Source organism: Chelon labrosus, assembly GCF_963514085.1.
Source record: "Chelon labrosus genome assembly, chromosome: 13".
Lineage (NCBI taxonomy): Eukaryota > Metazoa > Chordata > Actinopteri > Mugiliformes > Mugilidae > Chelon > Chelon labrosus.
This window is the reverse complement of record NC_140346.1, coordinates 2317645-2343732: the sequence shown is the minus strand read 5'-3', so window position 1 is coordinate 2343732 and position 26088 is coordinate 2317645. Positions and strand designations below refer to the sequence as shown.

Below are 26088 nucleotides of genomic sequence, written 5' to 3'. Positions count from 1 at the left end.
TCACTCACACAAACCTGCACATCGTTTGCAGACAACCACACACAAGTTGATGGCTGCCCATTCCGGCTTGGGAGCCCCACAGTCAGCGCAGGAGCTGTTGCTAGGTTCCGTCCAGATCCGCTCAGCCACCTCACTATTGGACAACGCCTCACCTATGGCATTCCGCATGGCATCCACCCACTGGTCTTTCAGCTGCTCTGACTCTGCTACAAAACTGCGGAGATAGACAAACACATGGCTAAGTGTTAGTGCTGACATGATGGTGTCGTAGTCAGCTACCAAGTAACTCTGCTCTGGTTCTGCTAAATATACTTTTATCAAAAGCAGGAAAACACACGCACACTCATATCCATTTACACACAAACAGACAGATTTGTGGTTTGACACAGACTCTCGTGTCTGAATTCTTCCTCTTTTCATCTGTCTGGCAACATTCTGGTTCAATCTGGTCTAAAAATAGTAACACAGACAAATATACACTTCTTAAATGAGTCTCAATATTTCCTACGTGGACCCGCAATTTGCACAAACAAATGTACTCTTTGTTGCCTTCCTGAAAGATCTCCTGATATATAACCTTGTCCTAAAACATCACTAGTGAACAACTATTTTGTGTTAGCTTTGAATATAATACAACAATTTCAGTTCAAATCATAATAATAACTCAACAACTTGATAGAAACTGCAAATCTCTAAAAAATTTTCATGATTGTAAAATAATTTTGTATTTGTTTGCCCTGGGACAGCATCGCTTAAAGTAAATGGACTCGATATGTGCAAAACCTGATAATCCATTTTATGATCCAGCATTATCTGACAATTTCCCAAAGAGCTTCTTGTGATGTCAGTAATGTTGGCCTTGTTGTTCTGCTGCCAGAAATGTTTACTGGGATTGACATCAGGCAAGGAAAGTCCATGACAGTCAGCACTCTCCTGGTGATCTCTGGTGTTTGAGTAGTTCTTTAAAGTTTTGAGGTGTGTTTGGGTTAATTATCTTTCTGCAGTAGGGATCCTTATCCACAAAGATACAAGCCAGAGGTTGTCTTTTACTGCAAGTTTTACATAAATGTCAAACTTGGATGAATAAGTGAGAAGTTATTTTGTATGTCTTAATGCACCCCAAGCCTTTGACCTTGTTCCCCCACTACTATTCCTGAGACCAATACTACAGATATTTATTTGCACTGCAGTTTTGCCAACTGGAGACATGCAGGCATTATTTAGCAAATTCTGTTCTCATTAAAAAAATATATATATTCATAATGTATTCATATTCTGATGTCTTGGTACCTTTAGGTGTGTTTGATTGTGCTTTGGACACAAGATTCAGTTTCTATAAAGAGCTATGTAGTGACATGGACTGCCCCTTTAGCAACTTGCAGAGACACTTATAGTGCGCACTGTAAAGTGACAACACACATATACAAACAGCTGACAGAAATACACACGCATTTTCACATTTCCCCATCCTGTCAAGCTGAGCCCTTGCACTACAGGCTGTCACACTGTCAGCCACACACCACACGATACATGCACTTGCGCACACATGTATCCCCCACTCTTCTCCACACACAGTCAAACAAAATGGCTTTTCACATTCTCAAAAGACATCCAGCTGAGGACGCTGAGGACAGATGGGGGCTGAGGAGTTCTCAGTAAAACAACATGATCAAATTTTTCAGCGTATCCTAGCACCAAGACCAAGTCAGGCCCTGACTTAAAATGAAGAAAGATTATCGTAGCATTTGAATAACTGAGAAACTATAAACCCAACTGCTAAGTTATACAAATGAAAAATGGTACTGAGGGTATGCATGAGCAGCTTGTGGGGCCTACCTGCATAGTGCTCACTGACTTTTTTCTTTTTGGTAAAGAAACTGTCTGTATTGCATTTGTGTGTACACACAGTACCTGAATATGCGGTATGGTGTGGTGAGATCAAAGCTACGACGATCTGTGTCTTTAACGTTTCCCACATTCATCTCAATAGATGTGATGCCGACTCCAATACGATAGTCCTGGAAGAAATAAAAGAATGGTAAATTTACACCTGTAAATTCACAACATTTGTATACTTTTGCCATGGACCACCAGACAACAAAATACACATTTATTTGAATTTTGTGATTTCTGTAATCAAAAATTACAGACACTTACATCAATACTTTTATAGAGGAAAACTTTGTCTGAGGCGACAACTGTATATAGTTTGGAGCGTAATCCTCTGAGCTCAAGATAGCCCTGATAGTCTGGGACGAAAGGAGAACCAGGATTTATGGTGCTGTGCCGATGGCGCCCCCTGATGTCCTGCAGTACAGTCACCCAGTCGTTTCTTTCAGCTGAAATGCATGTGCAACCATATTATGAACAAGTCTGTGTTCAGTAAAATATGCATTCACAAATGTATATGAACCAAATAAACTGCATGTTTAGACAGACCATCACTTTCAGCTCTGAAGATGAAGGTTCGGTTGTTTGTGACAACCTCAAATTTCAGCTCCCCCACACTAGTCACATTAGTGATGAATGCTGTTGAGATGATACCCTTGGAATACACATCCTACAACACATAACACATAGAGATGACTCTATTAAACAAGACTACCTGCAGTGCAGTTTAGTATGCACACTGTGCGTGTGTGTGTGTGTGTTTCTATTTGAGTCTGAAAGGAGTGAGGACATTTTGACCAATACTCAATCTCTACACTTGATTGACATATGATGCAAACACAGTGTTCCCGAATGTTTACCACAAGGAAATAGATTTTTAAATTAGTGGGAAACTGATGATGGGATGGAGCAGTTGCATGTGGGTGCTGTTACCTTGTCATTGTCAAAGTATCTCAGATAATCAACATCTAGCTTTACCCATCGCCTCTGGTAATACAGAGCCCTGTGTGTGAGAACAAAAAAAGAAACACACATTCAAACAGCAAATAATCCTTGTACTGTAAAATAAGTAGAACTGGAATAACTGCAAAGTTTTGTATATCATTTTTTTGGTTTTATTATTATCACTAATTGAAGGCTTGATGCTCCGTGTTTTAAAACAGTTAATATCCTTTTTAACAGAATGTCATCTATACCCTTGCGGTGGATTCTTGTCCAGCCAACCCATTTTGATGACAGCAGCAGAGAGTTGAGAGCTGTCTTCTTTATTGGCTGCAGGTAGTCTGCCACTGTCTGGCAGGTAGAAACTGCCTTGCTGGCTGATGAGTCCCCCATCTTGCCAAGTAGGACTTTGGATGGATATAAATAAGCACACACTTAGTTAATGTTACAAACCATCAGCAAATTCAAAAGGTAAAAAATTATATTCCAAAATTAATTTTTTGGATATTATGTAGACATCCCAAAAGAGCAAGAAGCACTGTAAAAACTGCAACACGTATGTGATGAAACCTTTCTGAAGGGACTGAGGAAAAAAAACTATCGTTTGTTTTTAACTTATGCAACAACCATGTATGTACAGTACAGTCACAATATTTATTATTATTATTATTCTTTTCTGGGTGTTTGGTATTTGGGTCTATAGTTCGTGTACATGTATGTCTGACAGTGCTGTATGCGATGGAGATGTCAATTTCCCTGCGGGGACCTCCCAAAGGGATCAATAAAGTTGTCTATCTATCTATATCTATCTATCTATCTAATTGTGCAGCCCATTTATTTATTAATTTATGTAGGTGGTTTATTTGTGTACTATGGCATCACTTACTCATCATCCAAAAGCCCATCATCACTGCACAATGAATTGCTCCGCCCCTTTCGTTGACCAGGCACTTGCAGGGACATGTCCTTTAGGAGGAGACAACGGTCACTCACGTTGAATCAGGAGAAGAGGAAGTATAACAGAAAACAAGATTCACACCAACACTACACCTGCTTACCCTGTCTGTTGTGTTCATTTTTTGAAGAAACAAGTCTGGATCCTCATAATCATCAGAATCATCATCAACCAAATCCAACCCTGCAGGAGACAGTATGCAGGAGATGACAACAAATGGAGCTGTAGAGTTAGTCTTACACTTTAAGTCTGGTTTGTTGGGAAATAGACACACAATGTCCTATTTAGGAAAGAAAATGTATATATATATATATTTTTTTTTTTTATTAAAAATGGTTTCACAGAACTGACTCACATGTGTGCAGATGTCAGCAATCATGTTTCAGTTTTCACTGAGGCTGTAGTTTCCAGTATTAAAGTAAAGTATCATAACGAAAAAACTGTTTAGTAAGACCTAATGCATAAAGGGCTGACCTACTTTTTTGTAGAACTGCAAAGGTATTGCTTTGTACTTCCTTTGATTTTGGAGATTTCCCAATATAGACACTAGTCATTGAAAGCATTCGGATGAGTTCACTTGGCAGGAACATCCAATATGAAAACATTTACAGTCCTTCTCTCTGTGTTGCTACACAAAAAGCTACTGTGAGAAAAATGAATTACAGGAAATACTTGCTGGACAAGAAATCAACCTGAGTAAAAACTGACTGAGTTATCTAGGTCTGGATTGGTGTCCGTCTTAGCTGCAATGTCAACACACAAACTAAATGGGAAAGGCAGTAGAGAGTGTTACTGGGCAAAGATTGGTACCAGCTTGTTTGTGTGGTATGCCTAAGTTTCTTGTTTTCCCTAAAACTAGTTTTTCAGGTTGAGCACTTACGGTAAATAACAAATATTGCGCTGACTAAAATCCCTTCCAGCATTAAGTATTGGTTAAGCAACATGTAGCTGAAACTAAAATCAAGTTATGTTTGTGCAAGAAAAAATTTGTGAACACTTCTCTTCAGTACCAGGGCCAGGTCTTTGCCTTCTTTGTAAATGTAGAATGACACCACATGAGTAGCACTTCAAGAAGGAAACATGTGGTTTGTCCTCTTGCTTGAACAAATGGCAAAATTACGAGAGTTGAAATCTGTGAAGACTAGTTTATGTCAAGACTGAAAAGATTAGACAAATGTGTTTATAATAAGTGTGCAACCGTGTGCACCTGACTTTGTTGCAAGTACAAACTGTAGAGCTTTGACCCAGTGCCAACCCGTTTTTAAAGCAAAATATGAGTGGTTGGAAGTGGAGGTAGGTATGTTAGGATTCTATCAGATGTGGTATGCTATGATGGCATCAAATATCAATAGTTGTCAACTTCTCGTAATGTATGAGCTCACCGGTTTCACGCCAAGTGACTAGTGTGTTCGGTGCATTTGTGTTCCATTAAAGCAAAAAAATAATCACTAAAAGGGATCTGAATAGTTGCAGAGGACTGTTCCCAGATAAAATTATAGTGTTACAGATGAGATTTAGAGACTATATGTAAACAGCATGCTTGAGACAACAATGTAGATAAACATGCGTTACAGTAAAAATTCTTCCTTCCTCTTTCCAGGTTACCGACAGTAAATGAAAGAGCACACAGAAGAATGGGAATGAGGAAAAGGGAATGAGTAAAGTTAAAAAAAAAAAAAACACACTCCTCTGATGATGAAAAAAAAAAGCAGAAAACTAAAACATACACTGGAAATAACGAGGAGAAACTGTAACTCTCCTCCTTGACTGGGAAGGAAATAGTTTTTCAACCAAAATTTGAGCTGTACAGAGATGTTTCAATAAGCAGGACCCATGTATCAATTTGATCTCTGTTCTTACTTCAACTATGGTTCCTGTAAATGAGTGGCTTCATAAATCTTGCCTTCTACTAAACACAACTAAAACTGTTTGTATGATGTTCACAAAGCAACCATTTGACATCAAACATTCAGGTGTATTTTTGGGAGGACAGGAAATAGAAATTGTTTCCAAATTCAAGTACCCTGGTGTGACACTTGATTCCACACTATGTTTCAAGAGCCACATTAAAAGAATATCTAATACAGTGAAATTCAATTTGAAAAATTTTAAACAAATACGACCTTTCATAAGACTTGGTGCTGCTAGAATGTTTTTACACTCAATGATCCTGTCACACATTGAATATTGTATTACATGTTGGTCGCTGGCAGGTGTAAATACATGCAAAATCATTGAATCACTCTATAAAAAATCTTTAAAGGTCTTTGATAGAAAACCAAAGTCATTTCACATTTGTAACATCTTAAAAAAGCACAACTTACTGAGCCTTGAGAATTTTAAAAATCTTAAATTTGCTAGTTTGATGTACAAGGTGTTGCATGGACTTGCCCCACCTCCCATGTCTGATAGTGACATGTGATAGTGACAATAGTTGCTAGTGACATGTGATATGCAGTAAAAGGTATCAGTGTGTGAAGAAAAGAGAAGACCTAATACGTATTACATAGATTACATTATGTTCATACACAACAGCTTATTGTGAAAAGCCAGACACAAACCATGGAACTGAAGACCAGATCTGAAATGTAAAGTGCAGAAGGAACACAATGGCATATGTCCCGTTTCATTTCTTTAATTCAATTTAGATGACATTTCAAAATGGAATGAAAATGCTACTTTCACTATGAGGCTCCAGCAAGATGGGTCTAAATGTTGCTTGAAGCCACAGAATAATTTTATGAGCAGATATTATATAGTGAAATGTTTAAAACAAAAGGGCTACAGAGGAGGAACTCCTGGACATGACACTGAGTTTTGATCTGATGGGAAGACTTTCTCACTGATAGGCCTAAAGTGGAGCTCAGCTTAAAAAATTGACAGACTGGAACAAGGTAAGAAAGGTTTCCAGGGTATAGCAGCATGTTATTTCTATTTCTTTATAAAAAATGAATGTAGTTTCAGTCTATTTCAACCTGCCTGACTTTAAGCCACAATGTCTCTAGTTCAAATCCAGCCAGCAATGATTGTAGCATGTTATTCGACATCCATTGGTGTCATTCACTATCCAACTATCACGTAAAATTAAAAGATTATACTACTTACTCTGCTCACAAGGACTTTGGGGGAGCCTCCTAGCAGGCAGAGCCGGCTGTGTGTCAGGTTGAGTTATTTGTGGTGTGTTCTCTTGAGTTTGGGGTGTCCTGATGCGAGGTGGGACCTGTGGAGTTTGGTCTTTGTGTGACTCCTCAGTGCCGGTCTGGGTGAGAGATGGGCTGGTGGATAACAGAGTACAGGGTGGGTCAACAGAGGTTTGGAAAGGAGGAGACGAGTCCTCGGACACCATGGTAATCTCGGACCGGGTAAAAATTCCACACAGACGAGCGATTCTGTACATGTTCTTTTGATAAGGAAGGTGTTCTCCTTTTGGCACCCCCCCTCTCCGCTTGTCATTTCATAGTAAACTCTACAAAGATGACTGCATTTGGGATATGACTCCAGGCACCCAATCTAAAAAAAAAGTGGCTGCAATAATGAAATATGAAAAGAATCAATACAAATGACTGCTGCTCTGAAGCTCGAATCTTCTTCTGTGGCATCAACAACTGAACCAGGAAATGTGGGAAACTTAAGTCCCTCTGCTCTCCTCCTGGCTATCTAGTATTCTTTCGTCTCTTTTGGTTTAAGCAACAAGTCTGAACCTGCCTCAGCTTCAAGATACTATCTCAGAGTAAATACAGCATACTTCAAGATACCCAGCAAACACCCGCACTCACACACAATAATAGTATGCGAGATGAGATGTGTCAATGTACTGATGTGTAACCTACTGTGATCAAAATTTCTGATGGTAACATGATCATTCTATTACAGACATCACTGTGGTTATTTTTAGCGGGCACTAGTAAGCAGTTTTGTTTTGATTAGCCAAAATTTTTTTCCAGTCAGACACAGCAGAAAATCTATGTAGTGCAACTCTTGCCACCGGTGGAATTAGTTTATAGCTGAGTTGTAACTAATTCAGTGAGAGAGAGGACAGATTTATAAGTGACTGAAAAAAGAAGACTCCCTGCATCAAGACCACAGCCTGTGGCATTCATCCTAATGGGTCACCTTTATCTGTGGTTTTCATCAGCAAATATACAGAGACAGGTGGTGCCAGTTGCTTTTAAGAGCCATTCCCCATCATGTTCCAAGTGTGCTTTATTATATAGAAGTCTACCTCAGTGTGAAGTAATTTTACGGTCATTACTAAAAGTAGCATTAACAGCACTTTAAATTGTATTCCAGGAGAGTGTGACAGACGTCTTTGTATAATTATATACACTGATCAGGCATAACATTATGACCACCTAATATTGTGTAGGTTTTCCTTGAGTTTCCAAAAGAATTGTGACTCCTCAGAGAAGGGACATGGGCCTTCTGAGGGTGTCCTGTGGTGTCTGGCAACAGAATGTTGTTAGTGAGGGCCTTTGGGACCTATGGGTTGAGGGGAGGGGATCGTGGTTCTTACACTGTTTTTGTGTGTGTGGCCCTTTCATCCTCTAGCACCTGGACTCTACAGGATCCTGTTTGAAGACTTCAGCCTGGCCTTCAGTACCATCATCCCGGCCATGCTGCTGAAGCTTTCCCAGTGGAGTTTGCCTGACTCCATCTGGGTGGTTCACAGCACACAAGGCTGGGAAAACTCACCTCTGACTCACAGACCATCAGCACTGGTTCCCCTCAAAGCTGCATTCTTTCTCCTCTTCTCTCCCTGTACAGTAACAGCTGTACCTCCAGTCACCAGTCACACACGTGCACCCCCATTTTAAGTCAATGTTCGGAAATTATGTTTATTGTAACAACCACCACAACAAATTCATTGTATGTGGGAACATATGTGCCAGTAAAGACGAGAGACGTTCCGAGGACACACTGGCAACACACTTACTTGCCAGTTCATTAGGTGCACGAGTGAAAACAAATGTATTCTAATATAACACTCATGCACAAAATCTTGATTCAACTTTCATTTTCAAGGCTGTGGTTTGTAGTTGTGTTATTATATTGTGTTGTACTGACGCATGTTTCTACTTTTTTGACCCCATTTTAGTCAGTGGGCAAGCCTTAATAATATAAACAGTTTAGTGTTTAATTCAGTCGAGTTTAACAGCACCACAAACTACATCCTCCAAAATAATCAAACAGTTACATTACCACCTTTCTTACTTTGTTTCAGCAAACTGCACATTGTTCCATTCATGAAGAGGGATCTTCAGTTGGACACTGCTTGATAAACAACTCTATTCCAAATGCTACATTTGTGAATATATCCCTTTCAGTGCCAGTGACTCTTAACTCCATCCATAGAAGTGAACCCAGATTGAAACTACTTTTGTCCTCCTGCATCTATAACTTCATCTTCACCCACTTTACAAAGACAGTCAGGTGCTTGGTCATGTTACCACCATTGCTGCAACACTGCATCTTGGTTAAACAAAGGCTTTACTCATATATTACTCTCACTAAAGCAGTTATGGATACTGAACTTATTCCATTTGGATCACTTAGATTAAGCTGTACAGTGATATTTGCTGAAATAAGTTGATTTTGTGCCAAAATGCAAAACATGCACAATTAAATTGGTGGGTCGTTGTAAGATGCTATATAAATAAAATACATTTACATTTACATTTTAAATGTGAGATCAACTAACATAATCACATTGCCTTAAAAGTACATATACACTGATCAGGCATAACATTATGACCACTGACAGATGAAGTAAATAACATTGGCCATCTTGTGGTAATGCAATGTTGTGCTGGGAAACCGTTGGCCCAGACCAGGCACCCCCACCCCCACCCCATAGCAATGACACTCCTTGATGGCAGCAGCCATCCCCAGCAGGATGCAGCCTGACACAGGCACACACACAAAAACAGTTTAGGAACAATTTAAAATAACATGAAGAACAGAACAAGGTGTTGACTGATCAAGTATATGTGGGATGATCCATAGAGGCCCCTCCCCTCAACCCATAGGACCCAAAGACCCCCACTAACAACATTCTGTTGCCAGACACCACAGGACACCCTCAGAAGGACCATGTCCATTCTCTGATGAGTGATGAGTCACAAGGGAGACCTACACAATATTAGGAAGGTAGTCATAATGTTATGCCTGATCAGTGTATGTTTGGGTATAACTACATATGTTTGGTTTACGATTAACATAGACGATAAAACATAGATGATAGACGACAAAATACTGGTAATAGAGTAATAAACAATATCACACGATGCACAACAAATCTCATTTTAATCTGAGTTGTGCAATCTTACTACTTTAGTTTCTTTTTCATTTGTCTTAGGAGTACAACAGCTAAGATACACAAACCATACCCAAAATTGTGAAATTAAACCATTCATGCAACATTAATACACTTATATGCTGACGGGAAATTCAAGAGTGAGCACATTAGCCTGGTTTCTATCCCTCCAGTATTGTGAAAGTTCCTCTTTATTTCTCCCTTTTTCCGTGAAATTTATTCTCACATCAGCTCTAGTACTTGCTTTTTTTTACTGGGAGGGACAGACTATATAGTACTGGTAACAGCCTGAGATGAACCATAAAACACGTCACTTTGTTCTCATACTTACTAAATAATTAACTGCACAATGCAGTCAAATAATATTACTTGTAGAAAACAATTAGTTGCTTCCTCCGGGTCAAAGGTCAAAGCAGCATAGCAAGTCATTATAGGTTGAAGCCACACAACAACCTGTTCAACCCACTCAATTTAAAGTTGCTACACACAGAAGTTTCTGTCTGAAAGTTGTTTGTCTTAGGCTACTTATCGAAAACTGTTAAACCAAACTGTGGGCTGAACTTTCACATAAATTGTGTTTTCAGTTATTTTTAGAATATATGATCCTTCAGGGTGCTGATAACTAAAAATACCATCCACAGATATATATATTTATCCAGCTGACAGTAGAGTCCCTGTGAACAAATTACACTGATTTTTTTTCCATGCACTCTGGTTGCAGTATGAGAAATAAATGTATTAAGTTACAAACCATACTATTAATTAAACACAATGCTCTAAATATAAAAGCTACAACTTTTTTTTTTTTAGTTGTAACACTGAAAATGATGCATAAACTGACAATGACGGGAAACTGCCTTGCTGAAACAGTTCCTCCTTTTTCTCAGAGGAAGAGTGCTCAGAAGGGTCTGCTAGCTAGACTCTATATTTAACTAGGTCTCTGCTAACTAACAGACGCTGAAGAGACAAAGACTGTTCGATTCTCCTCCCACACTGTGTCAATATGAATTCTTCACCTAATGCACTTTTAGTCATGGTGTTGACAAATGAGAAGCGTTGCAAGCTAGTATATGTGTTTACTGAATGGCTTACTTGCCTTCTTTGGTCTTAAATACAAGCTAAATCCTACAAGCCTAATCTAAAACTTCACACACGGCCTAGGTTTGTAATTCTTAACTTTGTTAGACCAAACAGCCACTACAAAACAGCAAAACAAAGAACACAAAAAATACTTGAGCTCAATTGCAGCTACACATGCCAGGAATATCTTTGCGACTCACATCTCCCATCGTTTGTTTTGTACTGTTCACAGATGGAAATACAGGTTACAATAACACTATGAGTTCCCTAAACATACATAGCCCAAGGACAGAGAAAGATCTCTCGTCTCACACAAGTTGATTACAACTTTAAAACTTTAACTTTAATCTTATTCTGTTCAAGGGAAAATAAAACCACGTCAACAGAAGTCTCACGAGCAACATCCAATCAACATCATAATTTTCTGTTCGCAAAAAAAACAGTGGGTGCAACAAGTGCAACAAGAAGACAGCAGAAAACATGAACACAGCTAGGAAGGTTTCCTCGGTTTGAAACACTAACAAAGGGCATGGTGAGGAGCGGGGGGACAGAAGGGGAGAGGGCATGCTAAAGAGATAGAGAGAGAAGAGGCATGTAGAGATATGATTTGTATAATTACCTGTCGCGACATGCTCAAAAGGAATCCTCTTCCATGATGATACATCGGTCTTAAAGACATATTCACATCAAAAAGCAGGAGGAAATGACTAGTTAACCAGAAGATGGGAGGAGGCAAAAAGGCACAGTGACGAGGAAACAAGAGAGAGCAGCAAGAGAGCGTGTGAAAGCGTTCTCACAGCACTTACAAAAAGTCTGGGGGGAGTTCCTGGTGGAAAAAAAAATACTTAAATCTTCCTCTCTCTCTCTATTTCTCACTCTCCTTTTTGCCCAGTGTCACTCACCAAGGCTAATGAGTAGTTTTTAACTGCTCTCTGATGTTCTCCATTGTAACTTCCTCCCTGTTTCTAAAGCTAGTTTCCCTTTAAAACACAGACACAGAGCATGTATGTGTCAGTCATAATAGGACTGCTCTAAAGCCTGGGGCAGGTTTCTTTTCCTTTGCTGGTGAGGAAACACTACGAAAAAAGAACAAGCTTCTAGCTTTGTGTGTTATCACCAGGAACTATACAAATACATAGGTGATAAAATGACTGCTACAGTGTCATTAGCAAAACTAGTCAGCATTAACGGTCTACAGTTTACTGGTATATGTGTAGCCAATTAGTGAGCACTTCAATGAGTACAAAAGACTGCACAAGCAACAAGCAAAACAATACTCCCAGTGCTTCAGTGAACTCTAAAGTGAAGAGTAAGTCCACAAAGTCCACCACAAAGCTTTTGAAAAAAAAAAAAAAAGGCCCACCTCAGCCCACCTCAGCGGTGAGGTATGAGCAACTGCAAAAGAGGCTACAGATCATTTCACTCATCATACTGTCAGCAGGTGCTATTCATATGGCTCCACTTTCAACAAGCCACTGAGCTTTAAGTCCACTCAGTAAGTCATTGTCTTTCAGCCTTTCAGTTTCAGGAAGTGTCTAATTTTACTTACAGGAAGTGTTTTAAACTCCCTAGCAACAATTGATGCACCCTCGCTGATACTGAATTTGACAAGAGATGCATTTCTTTAACTAATCCAATAGAGGGCAGCCCAATCCACTAAGAAATAATATATTAGATAGTATATTCTTGTTCATTTCTTAATAACTTAATAATTTACGGAGAAACACAAACACACCACTGACAGTTATTTACATTAGTTTTTGTAATTTTCCTGTAATTAAATACTGACACATTCTTCCTCTTGCAGGACCACAGAGGACAATTTTATTTGTCCAATTTAAAGCAGGGTAAAAAGCCAGACCTCAACAAAGCTATCTGAGGTTATGCTGACGTTATAATTTTGAAAATGACTGCACAGGAGGAAAAGAGGTGTTGTTTTGTTTCCACAAAAAAGACGAGTGATACCTATTGCTAACACAGTACATGGCCTACGTATGACCAAAACGTTTCATCTACAATAAATTAGGTGTACATACACTAATCGGACATTACATTATGACCTTCCTAATATTGTGTAGGTCTCCCTTGTGCCTCCAACACAGCTCTAACTCTTCGGAGAATGCACATGGGCCTTCTGAGGGTGTCCTGTGGTGTCTGGCAACAGAATGTTGTTAGTGGGAGGATTTGGGTCCTATGGGTTGAGGGGAAGGGCCTCTGTGGATCACCCCACAGATAACCACACATAGGTTGCTCCCATACTGTCGTTGTGTGTGTGTCTGTGTCAGGCTGCATCCTGCTGGGGATGGCTGCTGCCATCAAAGAGTGTCATTGCTATGGGGTGGGGGTGTCTGGTCTGGTCTAGGTGGCTGGTACATGTCTAGGTCCATACAAATGCCAGGTCCAAAAGTTTCCCAGCAGATCGTCAAAAGAGGTCAATATTATTTACTTCTCCTGTCAGTGGTGTTGTGGCTGATCGATGTAAGTAATAATTCAAAAATGGCCTTACCTGTTAGATCTGGGTGACTGTGCAGGAAACCGCTGTGGTACTGGTGGAGGGCCTGTAGGTCCTGACCCTACTTTTGGAGGGAGAGGTGGAGCATTCCTGTCATTTATAGGGAAGGCAGAGGGGGATACTGGTGAAGATTTTCTTCCCCCATCGCTACTTATGAGTTGGGTAAGTGGCTGAATGGCTAATGTCTGAGGTCTAGTTGGGGTTGAGGGTAAGTTGGAAGGTTGGAGTGGTGCCTGTGTGGGGATAGGGGAGCTGATGGGGGTGAAACTTGGTGACACAGATCTGCACTGTTCAGCCAGTGCTTTGCCAGCATGTCTGTTTGCTTTAGGGGAGCCTGGGGTTTGAGCAGGAGGAGAGGGGCTCAGGGATGAAGTGAAGCGCTGTGGAGGGCAGTTGGGAGTGCTTCGTGGAGGGACAGGGGGTAAAGAGGTGTCACAGGTTGGAGAGACATGGGAGCTAGGCTGACAGTCAACTAGAGGACTCAAGCGGAACTTAGTCCGCTCTTTTGGCACAGGCTTCTCTCTCTCTCCATCAAGTCCTCCACTCTTCTCTTCCCCTTTTCCTCTTCTAGGTGCCGTTTGTCTTTGTCCAGGAACTGGATTCTTCTCCCCTTCTCTACTGCTCTCTTGCAATCGGTACACCTGCCTCTCTTTGGGAACTGGTTTCTCTCTCTCCCTTGGAGTAGGTCTCTGTGTCTCTGCATCTCTTTTTTCAAGGAAAGGTTTTTCTTCCACTGGGACAGGCACAGGTCTCTCTCTCTGCAACACTTGAGCGTGGATCGTTTCTTCTGATCTCTCGGTCTGTACAGGCGAAGACTGTGTATCATGATTACTGTGTGTTTTATTCAGGCTAGCCAAGATGCGTCTCTGGTGACCTGGCAGGGTGATGCCCATCCGTTCCAGCTGATTTGGTGTGAGGTTGCGACACTGTTGCAACGTTGCCAACCCAGCACTATGAAATGCCTCAGAATACTGCTCTAGGCGAAGCACACATAGCCAGTCCCACACGTTTGCACAGGATTCAGACTGAGACATGGTTGATGTCTAAGTATGTACAGCATGTGTGATGGTCCACATCCACAGAGTCCACGTCCAGAGAAAATACAGATCTCAACACCTCAGATCATGCTTACACAACCTGTGGAAGATACAAAACATAAATGAGAACATAGAACAAAACACAGTGCATCCATAAAGTAAATTTGTGGATCATTTAAACTGGACACTTTGTTTAACTTTTTAAAAATGGATTACTGCGCCTGACAATAGTCTGATTTTAGACCAAATGACGTAAAACATTTCCCATAATACCATCCTATTTTGAGAAATCCTGAATTGGGAAATGTGTTAAGTTGCAAACATGTAGTAATAATTTTGGTTCCTGTAAGACAAATAGTCATGATTATTAATCAGGACGCACGCGGAAAACCTCAAGAGGCTGCCTATCTTAAGGAGTCTAAACAGCTGTGTCATAGCCATATGTGATAAACTGGCAGGGGTGGGTGTCTCTCAACTCAACAATAGAGGAAGCTGTGTTGATGCTTCAAACGTGAACTTCCCTTCTCCTGTAGTCACTTTGATAAGGCCGTCATTTTCAACAAAACCTCTGTTCTACACAAATATTGAACCTTTGCCATTCCCATTAAGGGTGTTTTATATTTTTCATAAGTGTTTTATTTAAATGTTACGTTATTTATATGTGTGCCACTCAAACCGTGAGTCTCCGTAAAATTTCGTTATGTTCTCATAATGACAAAAAAGACTCTTGACTCTCATCAGACATATCTTACCACAGTCACAGAGTAGGACAAACAAGAATTTTTAAAATTAAGCACTATTGTTTTTGTGCAGCCAACAACCAGTCTGTTCTGCAACTCTGTCACAACAGACTACTATGGGAGGAAGTGTAAATGGCACAATAAGTGTTGGCATACAAACCACACTCAATTCACAGACTCAAGATCGGCTTCCCACAAACTGTTTCCAACTTTCTCCATTAGGACTCTCTTAATGCACTATAGTGCAATAAGACTTGGAACATTAGCAACATGTGTTTTTCATATGCATACAAGTCACATTTCCAGGCCTTGATTAACAAACAGAAGCAGCACTTTCTGTCAGCATTCACATGATGCAAACCTAGCGGACCATAAGCAATAGCTTATCTAAGACGCAAAGTCAAGCTTCCTCAAAAACCATGATATCCAAAAGTAATTTCTGACTGCTATATGTTAGGGAGATACCACGAAAAGCCCTTGTTGCTTTAAAAATCTTTGCCCAAACACCTACCGACTCTTTCTGCTACACAGCTTTGACCACAGGGGAAGCTGCTGGTTTCCCAGACAGAGCCACAGTCTTTCCTCAGCACTGTATGCACACACAGTCTAATATCTCTTCAATCTAATATGGACCTATGTGAAAGTAGAAATTTATGTAAATATTTATATATGTGCAATTTCCTTCATTTCAGTTCAATGAAATGGCCACTAGTATCGTCAACCTACTGAAGAACTGCTGTGCAAACAGAAAGCATTTAAAGCCTTTGGAACAGCTATTATAGTTTTATAGTATTATTATAGATTTATAGTTTAACCCACTACCCTGTGCACCAAATTTTATGTAATATGAAGGAATGCAAGTTGCTCATTTTAGGAAAAACAACCTGTAATTTGCTTGAACAGATATTTTTATAGATATTTTCTCCCCAAAGACACCAGATCAATAAAGTTGAATAAACAATTAATCAAGAGTTCAACTACAACTACAATATTTAAATAAAAGTAAGTATATGTGTGGCATCTCATCGTCTAAAAAAGACTTTCCCTTTGTAAATAGGATAGATATCTGGACCAACCGGGTTTCAGTTTCATTAGAATCATATATTGGGAGCTACTCATGGTTAACTATTATTATAGATTGCATTCACTTAAAAGAAGCTGACTTTTAACTTACACGTCAATACAATAAAATCTGTATTAGGCAAACGCATAAAGCTCCCTGTCTAGCAAAAGATGATATTTAAAATATTATATAACCTGATTTCACTTGGTGACTGGAAATGAGGGCTGTCAAGGCAGAGTGAGCACACTGTAACCTAGACCATCCAGTCTGAGAAACACCATTTGAATGTGTGCGTGTGTTGAAATGAGCGCATTTCATTTCCTGTCAAACGTTTCCTCAGGCAGAGGCAGAGGCAGGGTTATCTTGCTCTCTTCTCTCTGTATCCAACACAGTTCCTATTTTTGAATTGAGGAACTCAAAAACAGTTCATGCAATGAAGTTCAGTCTGACTGGCCCTCAGCTGTCCCAGTGTTACTCATAAAACAAGCACACACACACACACAGAGTCTAAAAATTACATTTCACCATATGCAGATTTAACTAGCAGGTCAGCATATTTGACCAGACCTTTTTGGTCAAAGATGCCAATCTCAGCTCTTTTTTTAAAGAGAACCACAGAATTGAGCTCGATTGTTGTATGTGTCTGTTTCTGTGTGTGTGGGTGACTGCAAGGAGGAACTTCAAGAAGTGTTAAACTAATACAGGGGGTGAGAAAAACATAGGAAAACAGTTATTCTTCCTTGTTCAACTGGGTAGATGTTACTTGTTTCAAGTGTTTGTGCTTCACTGGCCTAAACACACCATAGACTTAAGTCTGTACCAGGTGCAGAAAAATAAAACTGATACTCATCTTTTCATCTGGTTGTCGGCAGTACTGCAAAACAGTCACTATGTACTTTGACCTGCTAAAATAAACAAGTTTTCACCTGAACTCAACGAATATACACAGAACTGTAGGTGATACGTACATTTATTTTTATGTTCTTCAGCTTTCAGCCAGCATTTTGCTCTCACAACATTTCAATTAATTTATCTCTCCACTCTCTCCCTCTCGGTTTATCCCTCCCTCCCTCCCTCCTTCCCACTCAGAAAGTTGCCAATAACAGGGTCTCTGTGTTGCCTTCACAATGGACTATTCTGTTTCCTAGGCAAGTGCATGCACACACTGACAAGAGGGAAGGAAAAGCATGGTGGAGGCCCACTGGTCAAGCCTCCTCACACACTCTAAAACAAGTGCTCACCTAATAATATTGTGTGCATTTCGAAATTGTGTTTCAGATCCTATATCCCCTTTTAATTTGACACACACACACAAATATTCAGGATGTCCTATTTCCTCTGTGTTTGCACCGATCAGCAGTGGATGATGTCAGGTTTAATTCTGCTTACTGTCTCTGTTGCTGTTTGTACTGTTTTGAAGCACATTATCCACCTCTTGGCCTAGAGCTGGTTTAAGTTAAGTGATTTGGAAGACAAAGCAACAAAGGCATGTTTAGTAAACTTGTTCCCTACACATTATAACTGACTTTAGCAACAACATAGCACATATGACACTTAAAACACACATGACCGCCCTTCCTGCCCGTTTTCTTTACAGTGTGGTACAGTTGTAGCAAACAGTGTCACAAAGCTGAAAAAGGTGTAAAACTATAGTGGTTTAAGACATCACTGTATGGCCAGCTGTGTGTGTGTGTGTGTGTGTGTGTGTGTGTGTGTGTGTGTGTGCTCGCAAGACCAGCCACACTATCTGGTGAGTTCGTCACCACCATTGCACTTTACTCCAACAGAAATAAACAAGGGCACTCACCTTGGTTTTTAACAATCACATATTCACACATATGCATTTCTGCAAAGCTAGGAGCCAGAGCCAGGAGAATCTGCATTCAAATTTCACTGTAGTAGCCTGTGAATAAAGCAGAACTATACTTCTGATACAGAGATATAGCTTGTGCTATAGCCCGACCAATACAGTATTTAATAATAATATATCAGCATATCAGCTGCTACTGACTTTCCTTACAATGTAACCCTCTCATCACAGTTTAAATAATGGTAGAGAAAAATACTGGCTTCTTAGATGATACACCACAATGCAATACAGAAATTATAATTTGTAGCAGACAGTAGCAAGACTGTTACACTGAAACTCAGCTGGATACTCGTGATATTAGTTAGATCCTGAGATCACAAGCCATCCACAAAGTTGTGGACGAATCAGCATAGTGTGAGAACCTGTGCTCATTTGCGCAATGTGTTTATTTATGTGTGCCTTTTACGCACATTTCTTTTTCTTAAAGACAGCAAGAATCAACTACCAACATGCTACATACATAACTACATACATACACTGACTACTTGGTAGCTTTTAAAGCTCTACAGAATGCGGCTTGTTGTGTTTCCTCTTTGGCACTTTCCTGCTATGGTTCATTGATCTGGTTGACATTAACCCATGACAGACAGTGATACACTGATTCCTCTATTAAGGTGCCAAGTATTTTTTGAAAGAACCTGCCCTTTAAAAACAGACTTCCCTGATAGTTCTGTGTAAAAATTAATCATCCAAGTAAGAGTAACTTTAAGCGTTGAGAAAATCTGGACCTTGACTTGGATGGTGTTGGAATTAATACCAAGGATTTCCTCATGTCAGACCAAATTAAATGTTTTAAAAACACACCACCACACCACCACAGTCAAACCATTTGTGTGTACAGACACACGTATATTCATGAGTTAAGTTTGTTTTCTGCACTGTGACTTACACCCACTGGTAATGTATCATTAATTTGTCTTTACAGCTAACGTTTAAATGGATCTTATCTATTCCACCGCTATTCTGGATTAATCTGAGAAATGCTCCAAAAGAAGATACAGTTTCCTTTACCCATGTCTAACAATTGTCAAGTGAAAGTTAATGTTTTTTTGATCATCTTCCATTATAATGTAAAGAAAATTGACTATGAATGAAATGAATTCCTGAACTCCTAATTTATCTGTGACACTCTTAGAACAATATATATATATATATATATATATATATATATATATATATATATATATTGTATATATCAGCAAAATACTATTATGTGTGGAATATTTGAGGCCAGAGCCCAATACATGTTTTCTTCTTTCACGGAGTGGTACGACAAGTCATCATATATGGCAACATTTCATGACTGATTTAACCATTCATGCTGAAGTTCCAGTACATAATAAAGGGAAAACACATGACACAGCTCTGCATAATGATAAGATGTCAACTTTCAGAGATATATCAGTACAGAAATGTCAAAGATGCACTTGAGACATTTAGAAACAGTGTCTCCAATATATAGTTTGTTTATTTAACACAAACTACTTTAAAAGGGCTATGATACATACTATAAACCAATATCTGCACCATTTCCTATTCAAAGCCTGTAAGGGTCTTTGATTGTTTATCATTACCCTCTCTCCCCTCCTTTTTAAAAAAAAAAAAAAAAAAAAAAAGAGGATACATGGCCATAAATCCAATGTCAAAGTGGAGTCCCGTTCCAACTAATTCATGAAGTAAGCCCAAAACTCATTCTACCACTACCTCCACCACCTATGTGCTCAGTTTACTGGGCAGGTAGCAGACAGTGAAACCGTTTCCCCTGCTGCTGGTTAATATGCCCCATTTCTTAAACTGGCATACCCCTAACTGTTCATATCAAGATGTTGTCCTTATAAGAACTGCTGAAAAACACATGCGTATATACACACACTTCACTCACACAAAGGACATGACTCATACACCCACCACCAGACACACTGCTGCTTTTCAGCCCACTTTCAATTAGAATTGAATAGTGACTCAGTCCTGCCAGTACAGCAATGCACCCGAACAATGTCCTCTAGTGAACAACCTTGTGTGCCAGTATGCACTTACTGCTAACTCTTCAGGGTGCAATATTTCACAAGCAGATTTTCCCAAAGAACCCCATCCCAACCCGCTCACTACATTTAACCTAAGAGTCTCCATTATTTGGAATATGCACACCCAGCCTAAGTACAAGCTTACAAATGTACAAGTTGGGTCTATCCACATCCTCCAAAAAGACCACACAGTACAAAAAAAGACTTCTCTAAAACAGACTCAACAAAAAAAAAAAATCTAATTATATTATAGAATTTAAAGTAGGATTGTTGCATTAGACCACATTAGTTCTAGTTACATTTTTAATGGTAGGTTTATTTTAAATGAAAGAGACAGAATATCAACAACTTAAAAAAATTCAAAATGGATTTGCATCTGAGCATGTGAAATAAGTATTGATCCCCAAACAAAACATGGCTCAGTTCTTAGTGGAGAGACCCTTGCCAAATACAGAGGTAAGAAATCTCTTCCATTCTCCTGGTCCTTCTCTGAATCATTCAGATCATTATTGGTAAACTTTAGATGGACCTGTACATGTGCAGTCTTGAGCAGTGGGACCTTGCGGGCGCTGCAGGATTTCAATCCACTTTGGTGTCATGTGTTACCATTGGTTCTGTTGGTGACTGTGATCCCTTGAACAAGGAAATTTCCCACACGTGGGATTAAGTAAACGTCTTATGTCTTATGAACCATGAGTGCATGAACTCTTTCACACCAAGCTTCTTGCTGATGTTCTTGTAGCCCATTCCAGCACAATCTTGTCTAATAAGCAGGCAGTTCAGGGTATCTGTTATAATAATCAGCTGGGAAAGGCTGCAAAAAACCAAACTCTACATGCCCCTTAACTTCTCCAAGTCAAGATAATATTCTACAAGATGTAAAAACTCAGCTTCAGTGGCGTGTTCCTTGTGAAAATGTACAAACGCAAAGCAAAATTTATAGCCTTGGCTTACTGTTTCATTTTAATCACAGGCTTCACTTTTTGTCCAACTCCTGTACAAACGTCTTTTAGCCTGTGTAGTTTTGATGTCAGACTGCTCAGTTTGTCCCATGAACTACTAACAACTTTATCCTCTCACCTCATTAAGGAGTGATATATAAGTTAGTAATCATGTGAGTATATGAGACAGACAAGGAGGGAGACAAAGACACAAAAAAATGACAGAAGAGTTGTAGAAAGATCTTTCAAATCTTTCAGCTACGACATGGTAAATGGTAAATGGCCTTATTTTTACATAGCACTTTTCTACCTATTGGTACTCAGTGCTTTACAGTCACAGATTCACATGGGAGCAACTGGGGGTTCAGTGTTTTGCTCAATGACATTTCGGCACGTGTAACACCAATAAATCATTTAGAGCTTACATCAGCTTGAGAACTGGCTTAAATTAGCACAGCAAGTGTAGTATCTAACAGATCTCAAGAAGAGCCACCGCTTGCTCATTATGGGTTTTCTACTATACTATACTATAGTAAATGGCAACTCTGGTTACGATATAGTTTCCCACTTTTGCCAGTATGACAAACATTTAAAGGGTAATTTTGGTATTGCCTTTTGCAGCAATAACTTTGCATCTATCCATTAACTTCGTTGTTAATTTTTGCCACTGTTAGACTTATACAGCAGAATAGTATCTATTCAACCTCAGCGGCTAAAGACTTCCTTTTCACAGTCCAAGAGATCTGCCTCAGTGAAAACACTGAACTCCTCATAAGATTCTGTATTCACCAACTTCAAGGGGTCTACTGAGCAAGCCAGCCATGCAAAACGTTGTCTATTTTTAAGGCTGTTAACCTACATAAAAAAAAGTCTTCCTCTTTGACTGAGCATCACACTGAGAACATGTGTACCATTTTAAATAAACAGGAAAAGCACAGACATGGTTTCCACTGATCTTAAAAACTTATCTGATAGCAGAGTTTCACTATCGATAGCACCTTATCTTTGCATTAATTCAAAAAGCAGACATACCCTAAAGAAAATAGCAAATAGATAATTTGTGTGATCACTTGCCAGTTCATTAGGTGCTCAAAGTTAATGAATTTTAATATAACAGTCCCGCACTGCATGTATTTAGTACAGGATCTGTTATATTAGAATGTACTTGCTTTCACTAGTGTATCTAATGTTTGGGGAAATGGGTGTATAATGTAGTGGTATCAGTGCAACACAAGAGGATGTATACTAGCCTAGGTCTAAATGTGATAGGCCTGGATGACCACCTGTTACACATGTTAAATTAAAGTTAAGGAACCAGGATGTGGGAAACTGTCCGTGAGCTCTGAATAAAAATAAATAAATCACTCCATTTAGTTCAACCAACCCCAACCGATTTAATTTAATAGTCAAACAACCCATGAAACCAGATTAGAAAGAATGAATTCCAGTGGGGATAAACAGTCCCGTCGAAGCAAGTCCGCTTTAACCAGAGAAAAACAGCCAAACACAGCTAACAAGTTCACGTTAACTCAAAGAAAGTCGAGAATTATATGCTTCTCTGTCCTCTCTAAGGAGCTAAAAGCAGAATTGGACTCGATAGCAGAAGTTCATTCCCTAAAATATTTTCTATTTTTCGGCGTTACGCTAAGCTAACAATATTTTCAAGCTAACGACCAGTGTATGGACGTAACCTAGACAACACATTCTGTCTAAACCCCCTCGCTGTTGACTTGGTGTGTTTTTTGTTGTTTAAATTAGTGTCCACTCTTATAAGCTGCCCGGTGGAAAGTTTTCTTTGAAGGAAAAAAAGTTTTACATTGCTGTCACTGACTTACCCGTTCGACTCTTCACAAAGTGTCCGACTCACTGAAATACCCTGACGTTTTGCCTTCGGGGAGAAATTAGCGACCACAACTGCGACGCCGGATAGCGGATAACATTTTTCTCACGGATGAAAAGCAGCAGCAGCAGCAGAAATCTCACAGCCATCCCTAGTTAAGCGAAAGAGGAGGAAGTGTGTCTATTCCGGTGCTACCTTTCAAAATAAATGCAGAAACGGATATTTGATTGTGTCGTGTTTTATTTCTACGGCTAGGGACCTTGTGTATCTGGTGTCTTTCTTACTAGTAATGGTTAACTTGATATTAAAACCTCCGCAAGACCATCATGTGACCACCGAGAAAGTACGGACAGCCCAGTCTGTTTCATGTAAATTCCCTTCACTGACAGGCTGACATGCAGTAAATGTTAACAAGAATATGCAATTTAGACAATTGTATACAAAAAAAGAAAGACAGAAAAAAAAATATATTGCACATAACTCAACTCGCACATAAGTAGATATTTAATTACATGGTTCCAGTCCAGTCCGTGAATCCAGAAGAACCGGTGCAATCGTAAAAATCAGGAAGCTAATTTTGTTTTTAAGCATATATTATTGTGGAGGTGTTGGCGATGTGGCAAAACAGACCGGCTGTTTTGTTGGTTGCAAGGTCCCATAGGAACCAGAAGGTGGCAACCACTCACCATTAAGATAGTCTGCGTGTAAGCAAATTTTAAAAGACATCAGGTTTAGAAAACACAAAATGATATGAAATACAATGAGAGTTTAAGTACAATGAGAAGGGGAATGCATTTCACTTACAGTAAATAGAGTCAGCAAGATAAAAGGTGGTAAAAATACAAATTGGTACGTCCGTACATTGTGACTCTGGTGACACTTGTGATTTCACACTTGAGAGATTACTTGCATAAGAAGGTGATGCTATGTCACTGTCAAGCCTCTAACGAATCTCATGGTTTTAAGAGTGCTGAGGGGAAAATGAGCCTAACACAATGACCGCTGTATGTCTGTCTGTCAATCATGTGACTCATTTTGTCCCTCATGTCGCAGCCGGAGACCCTGTCATATGAATGAATGAGTAATATTAATATAACAATACTCAGTGACCTCTCTCACAAGTCAGTGACTTTGTAGCAAGTTCCTTATTTCACTTGGGACCTAGTGTAAAGACACAGCAGGCAGGACTGGACCAAAAAGATCAGCTTGAGGGAAAGAAAGACAGAAATAAAAGGTGGTAAATTTTGGTTTGAGAGGCAGAACAGGTGAAGAAGAAGCTGAAGAGGAATGAGAAGGAGTTCAAAGAGCAGAAATTGAAAAAGGAGCAATAAATTAACCTGTGTAGAGGAGAAAAATGGGGGGTGGAATATAAATGGCAGACATTAAGGAGAGGAAACATGAACAGAGTAACTCATGAGTAGCAGAGAAAGGGAAGAGCTGGAGAAGGGAAGACTGGAAGAAGAGGAAAAAAGGATGCACAGAAGAGGATCAAAGGAGAAGAGAGGTCTGGATGAGGATGAAAGGATGCATGAGAGGATGAGGAAGAAGAAACACGGCAAAGAAGAGGAGGCACAGAGTAAGGGGGAATACAAGAGAGGGGCGGGAGAGGGAGTAGGAGCGGAGATGAAGAGGAGGTGGGGTGGTGATGAGTCATCACCAGGCTATCAGCCCCGGTGGGCTGGGTTGCTGTGTGGGTGGCAATGTGACACATGTGCAGAAACACACACACGGAGAGGGTTGCTGGCCGTCACGCTGCTTAGATCTCTCCTCCTACTGTGGAGGCGTGTGGAAGACAGGGATGCCACTGGGACACACAGTTCATAGCCCGGTCCTCTGACACACACACACACACACACACGCACATAATGATGATGGTTGGGCAAGAGGCCTCATTAAGACACTGAGGATGTATGGATGCTTAAGCAAGGGCAGAGGGATAAACCATCAATACAGCTGTAGGAAAGAAAAAAAAGGACAGAAAGAAGGACACCAGAGCTGTATGCACTTCGTGCTTTTTGCATCACACTTGGCTTCATCATTCATACTTTATTAGGTGGTGCATATGCTGCTGCGGTTGTTGTAAAAGGGGAATAGAAAAAGAGGAAGACATGTAAAAAATATGGGCATGACATTATATATGCAGCACATTGCTGTGTTCCTCTTACTGATGCATTCTTGCTCATGGGCAGCAAAAGATTTCTCTCAACATATGTGTGACAGATCTGTTTAAGGCGGTTTTAGCCACAGTGCAAGGTTGTGTTAGTTTCGGTTAAGGGTGTTTCTCACAAGACAGACTATCATGTTATTCAAACAATATGCAACAAGGGAATGGAAACTGTGCCTATACACATAGTTAATTTACAGCATGCTATGCATGCTCTTAGTCTAAACCTACACAGGGAAAAACAGGCAGACATCCTCCAATAAATCACTTCCTCTGTGACATACAAGCTCTCATCACTTTGCATCTCTCTTCGGTGCTGAGTCGATCCCAGAGTTGCCATGCCAACAGATTGGGGGATTCCTAATTCTGATCTAGGACACTGTGCACACATAAATACAAGTGCATGGATGCATGCAATAAAATGAACACATTCTACAGAGAGTTAGAAAAAAAGCAGTATGTCAGCAGGCTGCGTGTCATAGTGTTTTCCTGATCTAACCATGGAAGCAGTTTCAAAATCAATGGTTTTATGTGTGTCTGTGACATGAAGAGAGTTTGAATGAGTGCGGATCATCTCCTTAATCAGGTCAATGATCCTTTAAATCTATTTTAGCGTCAACGTGGCTATGTAAGCCGGAATCAGACACACATCCCTAAGAGAAGGCAGTAACACAGGTAAAACACACACATACACAGAAAAAAACACTCAGATCAGCC

General features: G+C 39.8%; 1 protein-coding gene across 1 annotated transcript in view; it reads right to left on the bottom strand.

Moving 5' to 3' along the window:
* arap1 (ArfGAP with RhoGAP domain, ankyrin repeat and PH domain 1) overlaps window positions 1–23637 on the bottom strand; it is a 48218-nt gene extending 24581 nt beyond the window's left edge. Inside the window, exons 1-11 of the mRNA XM_084559169.1 lie at window positions 23203–23637; window positions 13687–14829; window positions 6893–7062; window positions 3891–3970; window positions 3719–3798; window positions 3087–3239; window positions 2824–2893; window positions 2440–2560; window positions 2158–2339; window positions 1912–2018; window positions 15–214 (exon numbers count right to left, since the gene is read on the bottom strand). Coding sequence (XP_084415295.1) covers window positions 15–214; window positions 1912–2018; window positions 2158–2339; window positions 2440–2560; window positions 2824–2893; window positions 3087–3239; window positions 3719–3798; window positions 3891–3970; window positions 6893–7062; window positions 13687–14726 — 2203 coding nt within the window. The 5' untranslated portion in view covers window positions 14727–14829; window positions 23203–23637. The remainder of the gene's footprint in view (window positions 1–14; window positions 215–1911; window positions 2019–2157; window positions 2340–2439; window positions 2561–2823; window positions 2894–3086; window positions 3240–3718; window positions 3799–3890; window positions 3971–6892; window positions 7063–13686; window positions 14830–23202) is intronic.
* Between the last annotated feature and the right edge of the window lie 2451 nt (window positions 23638–26088).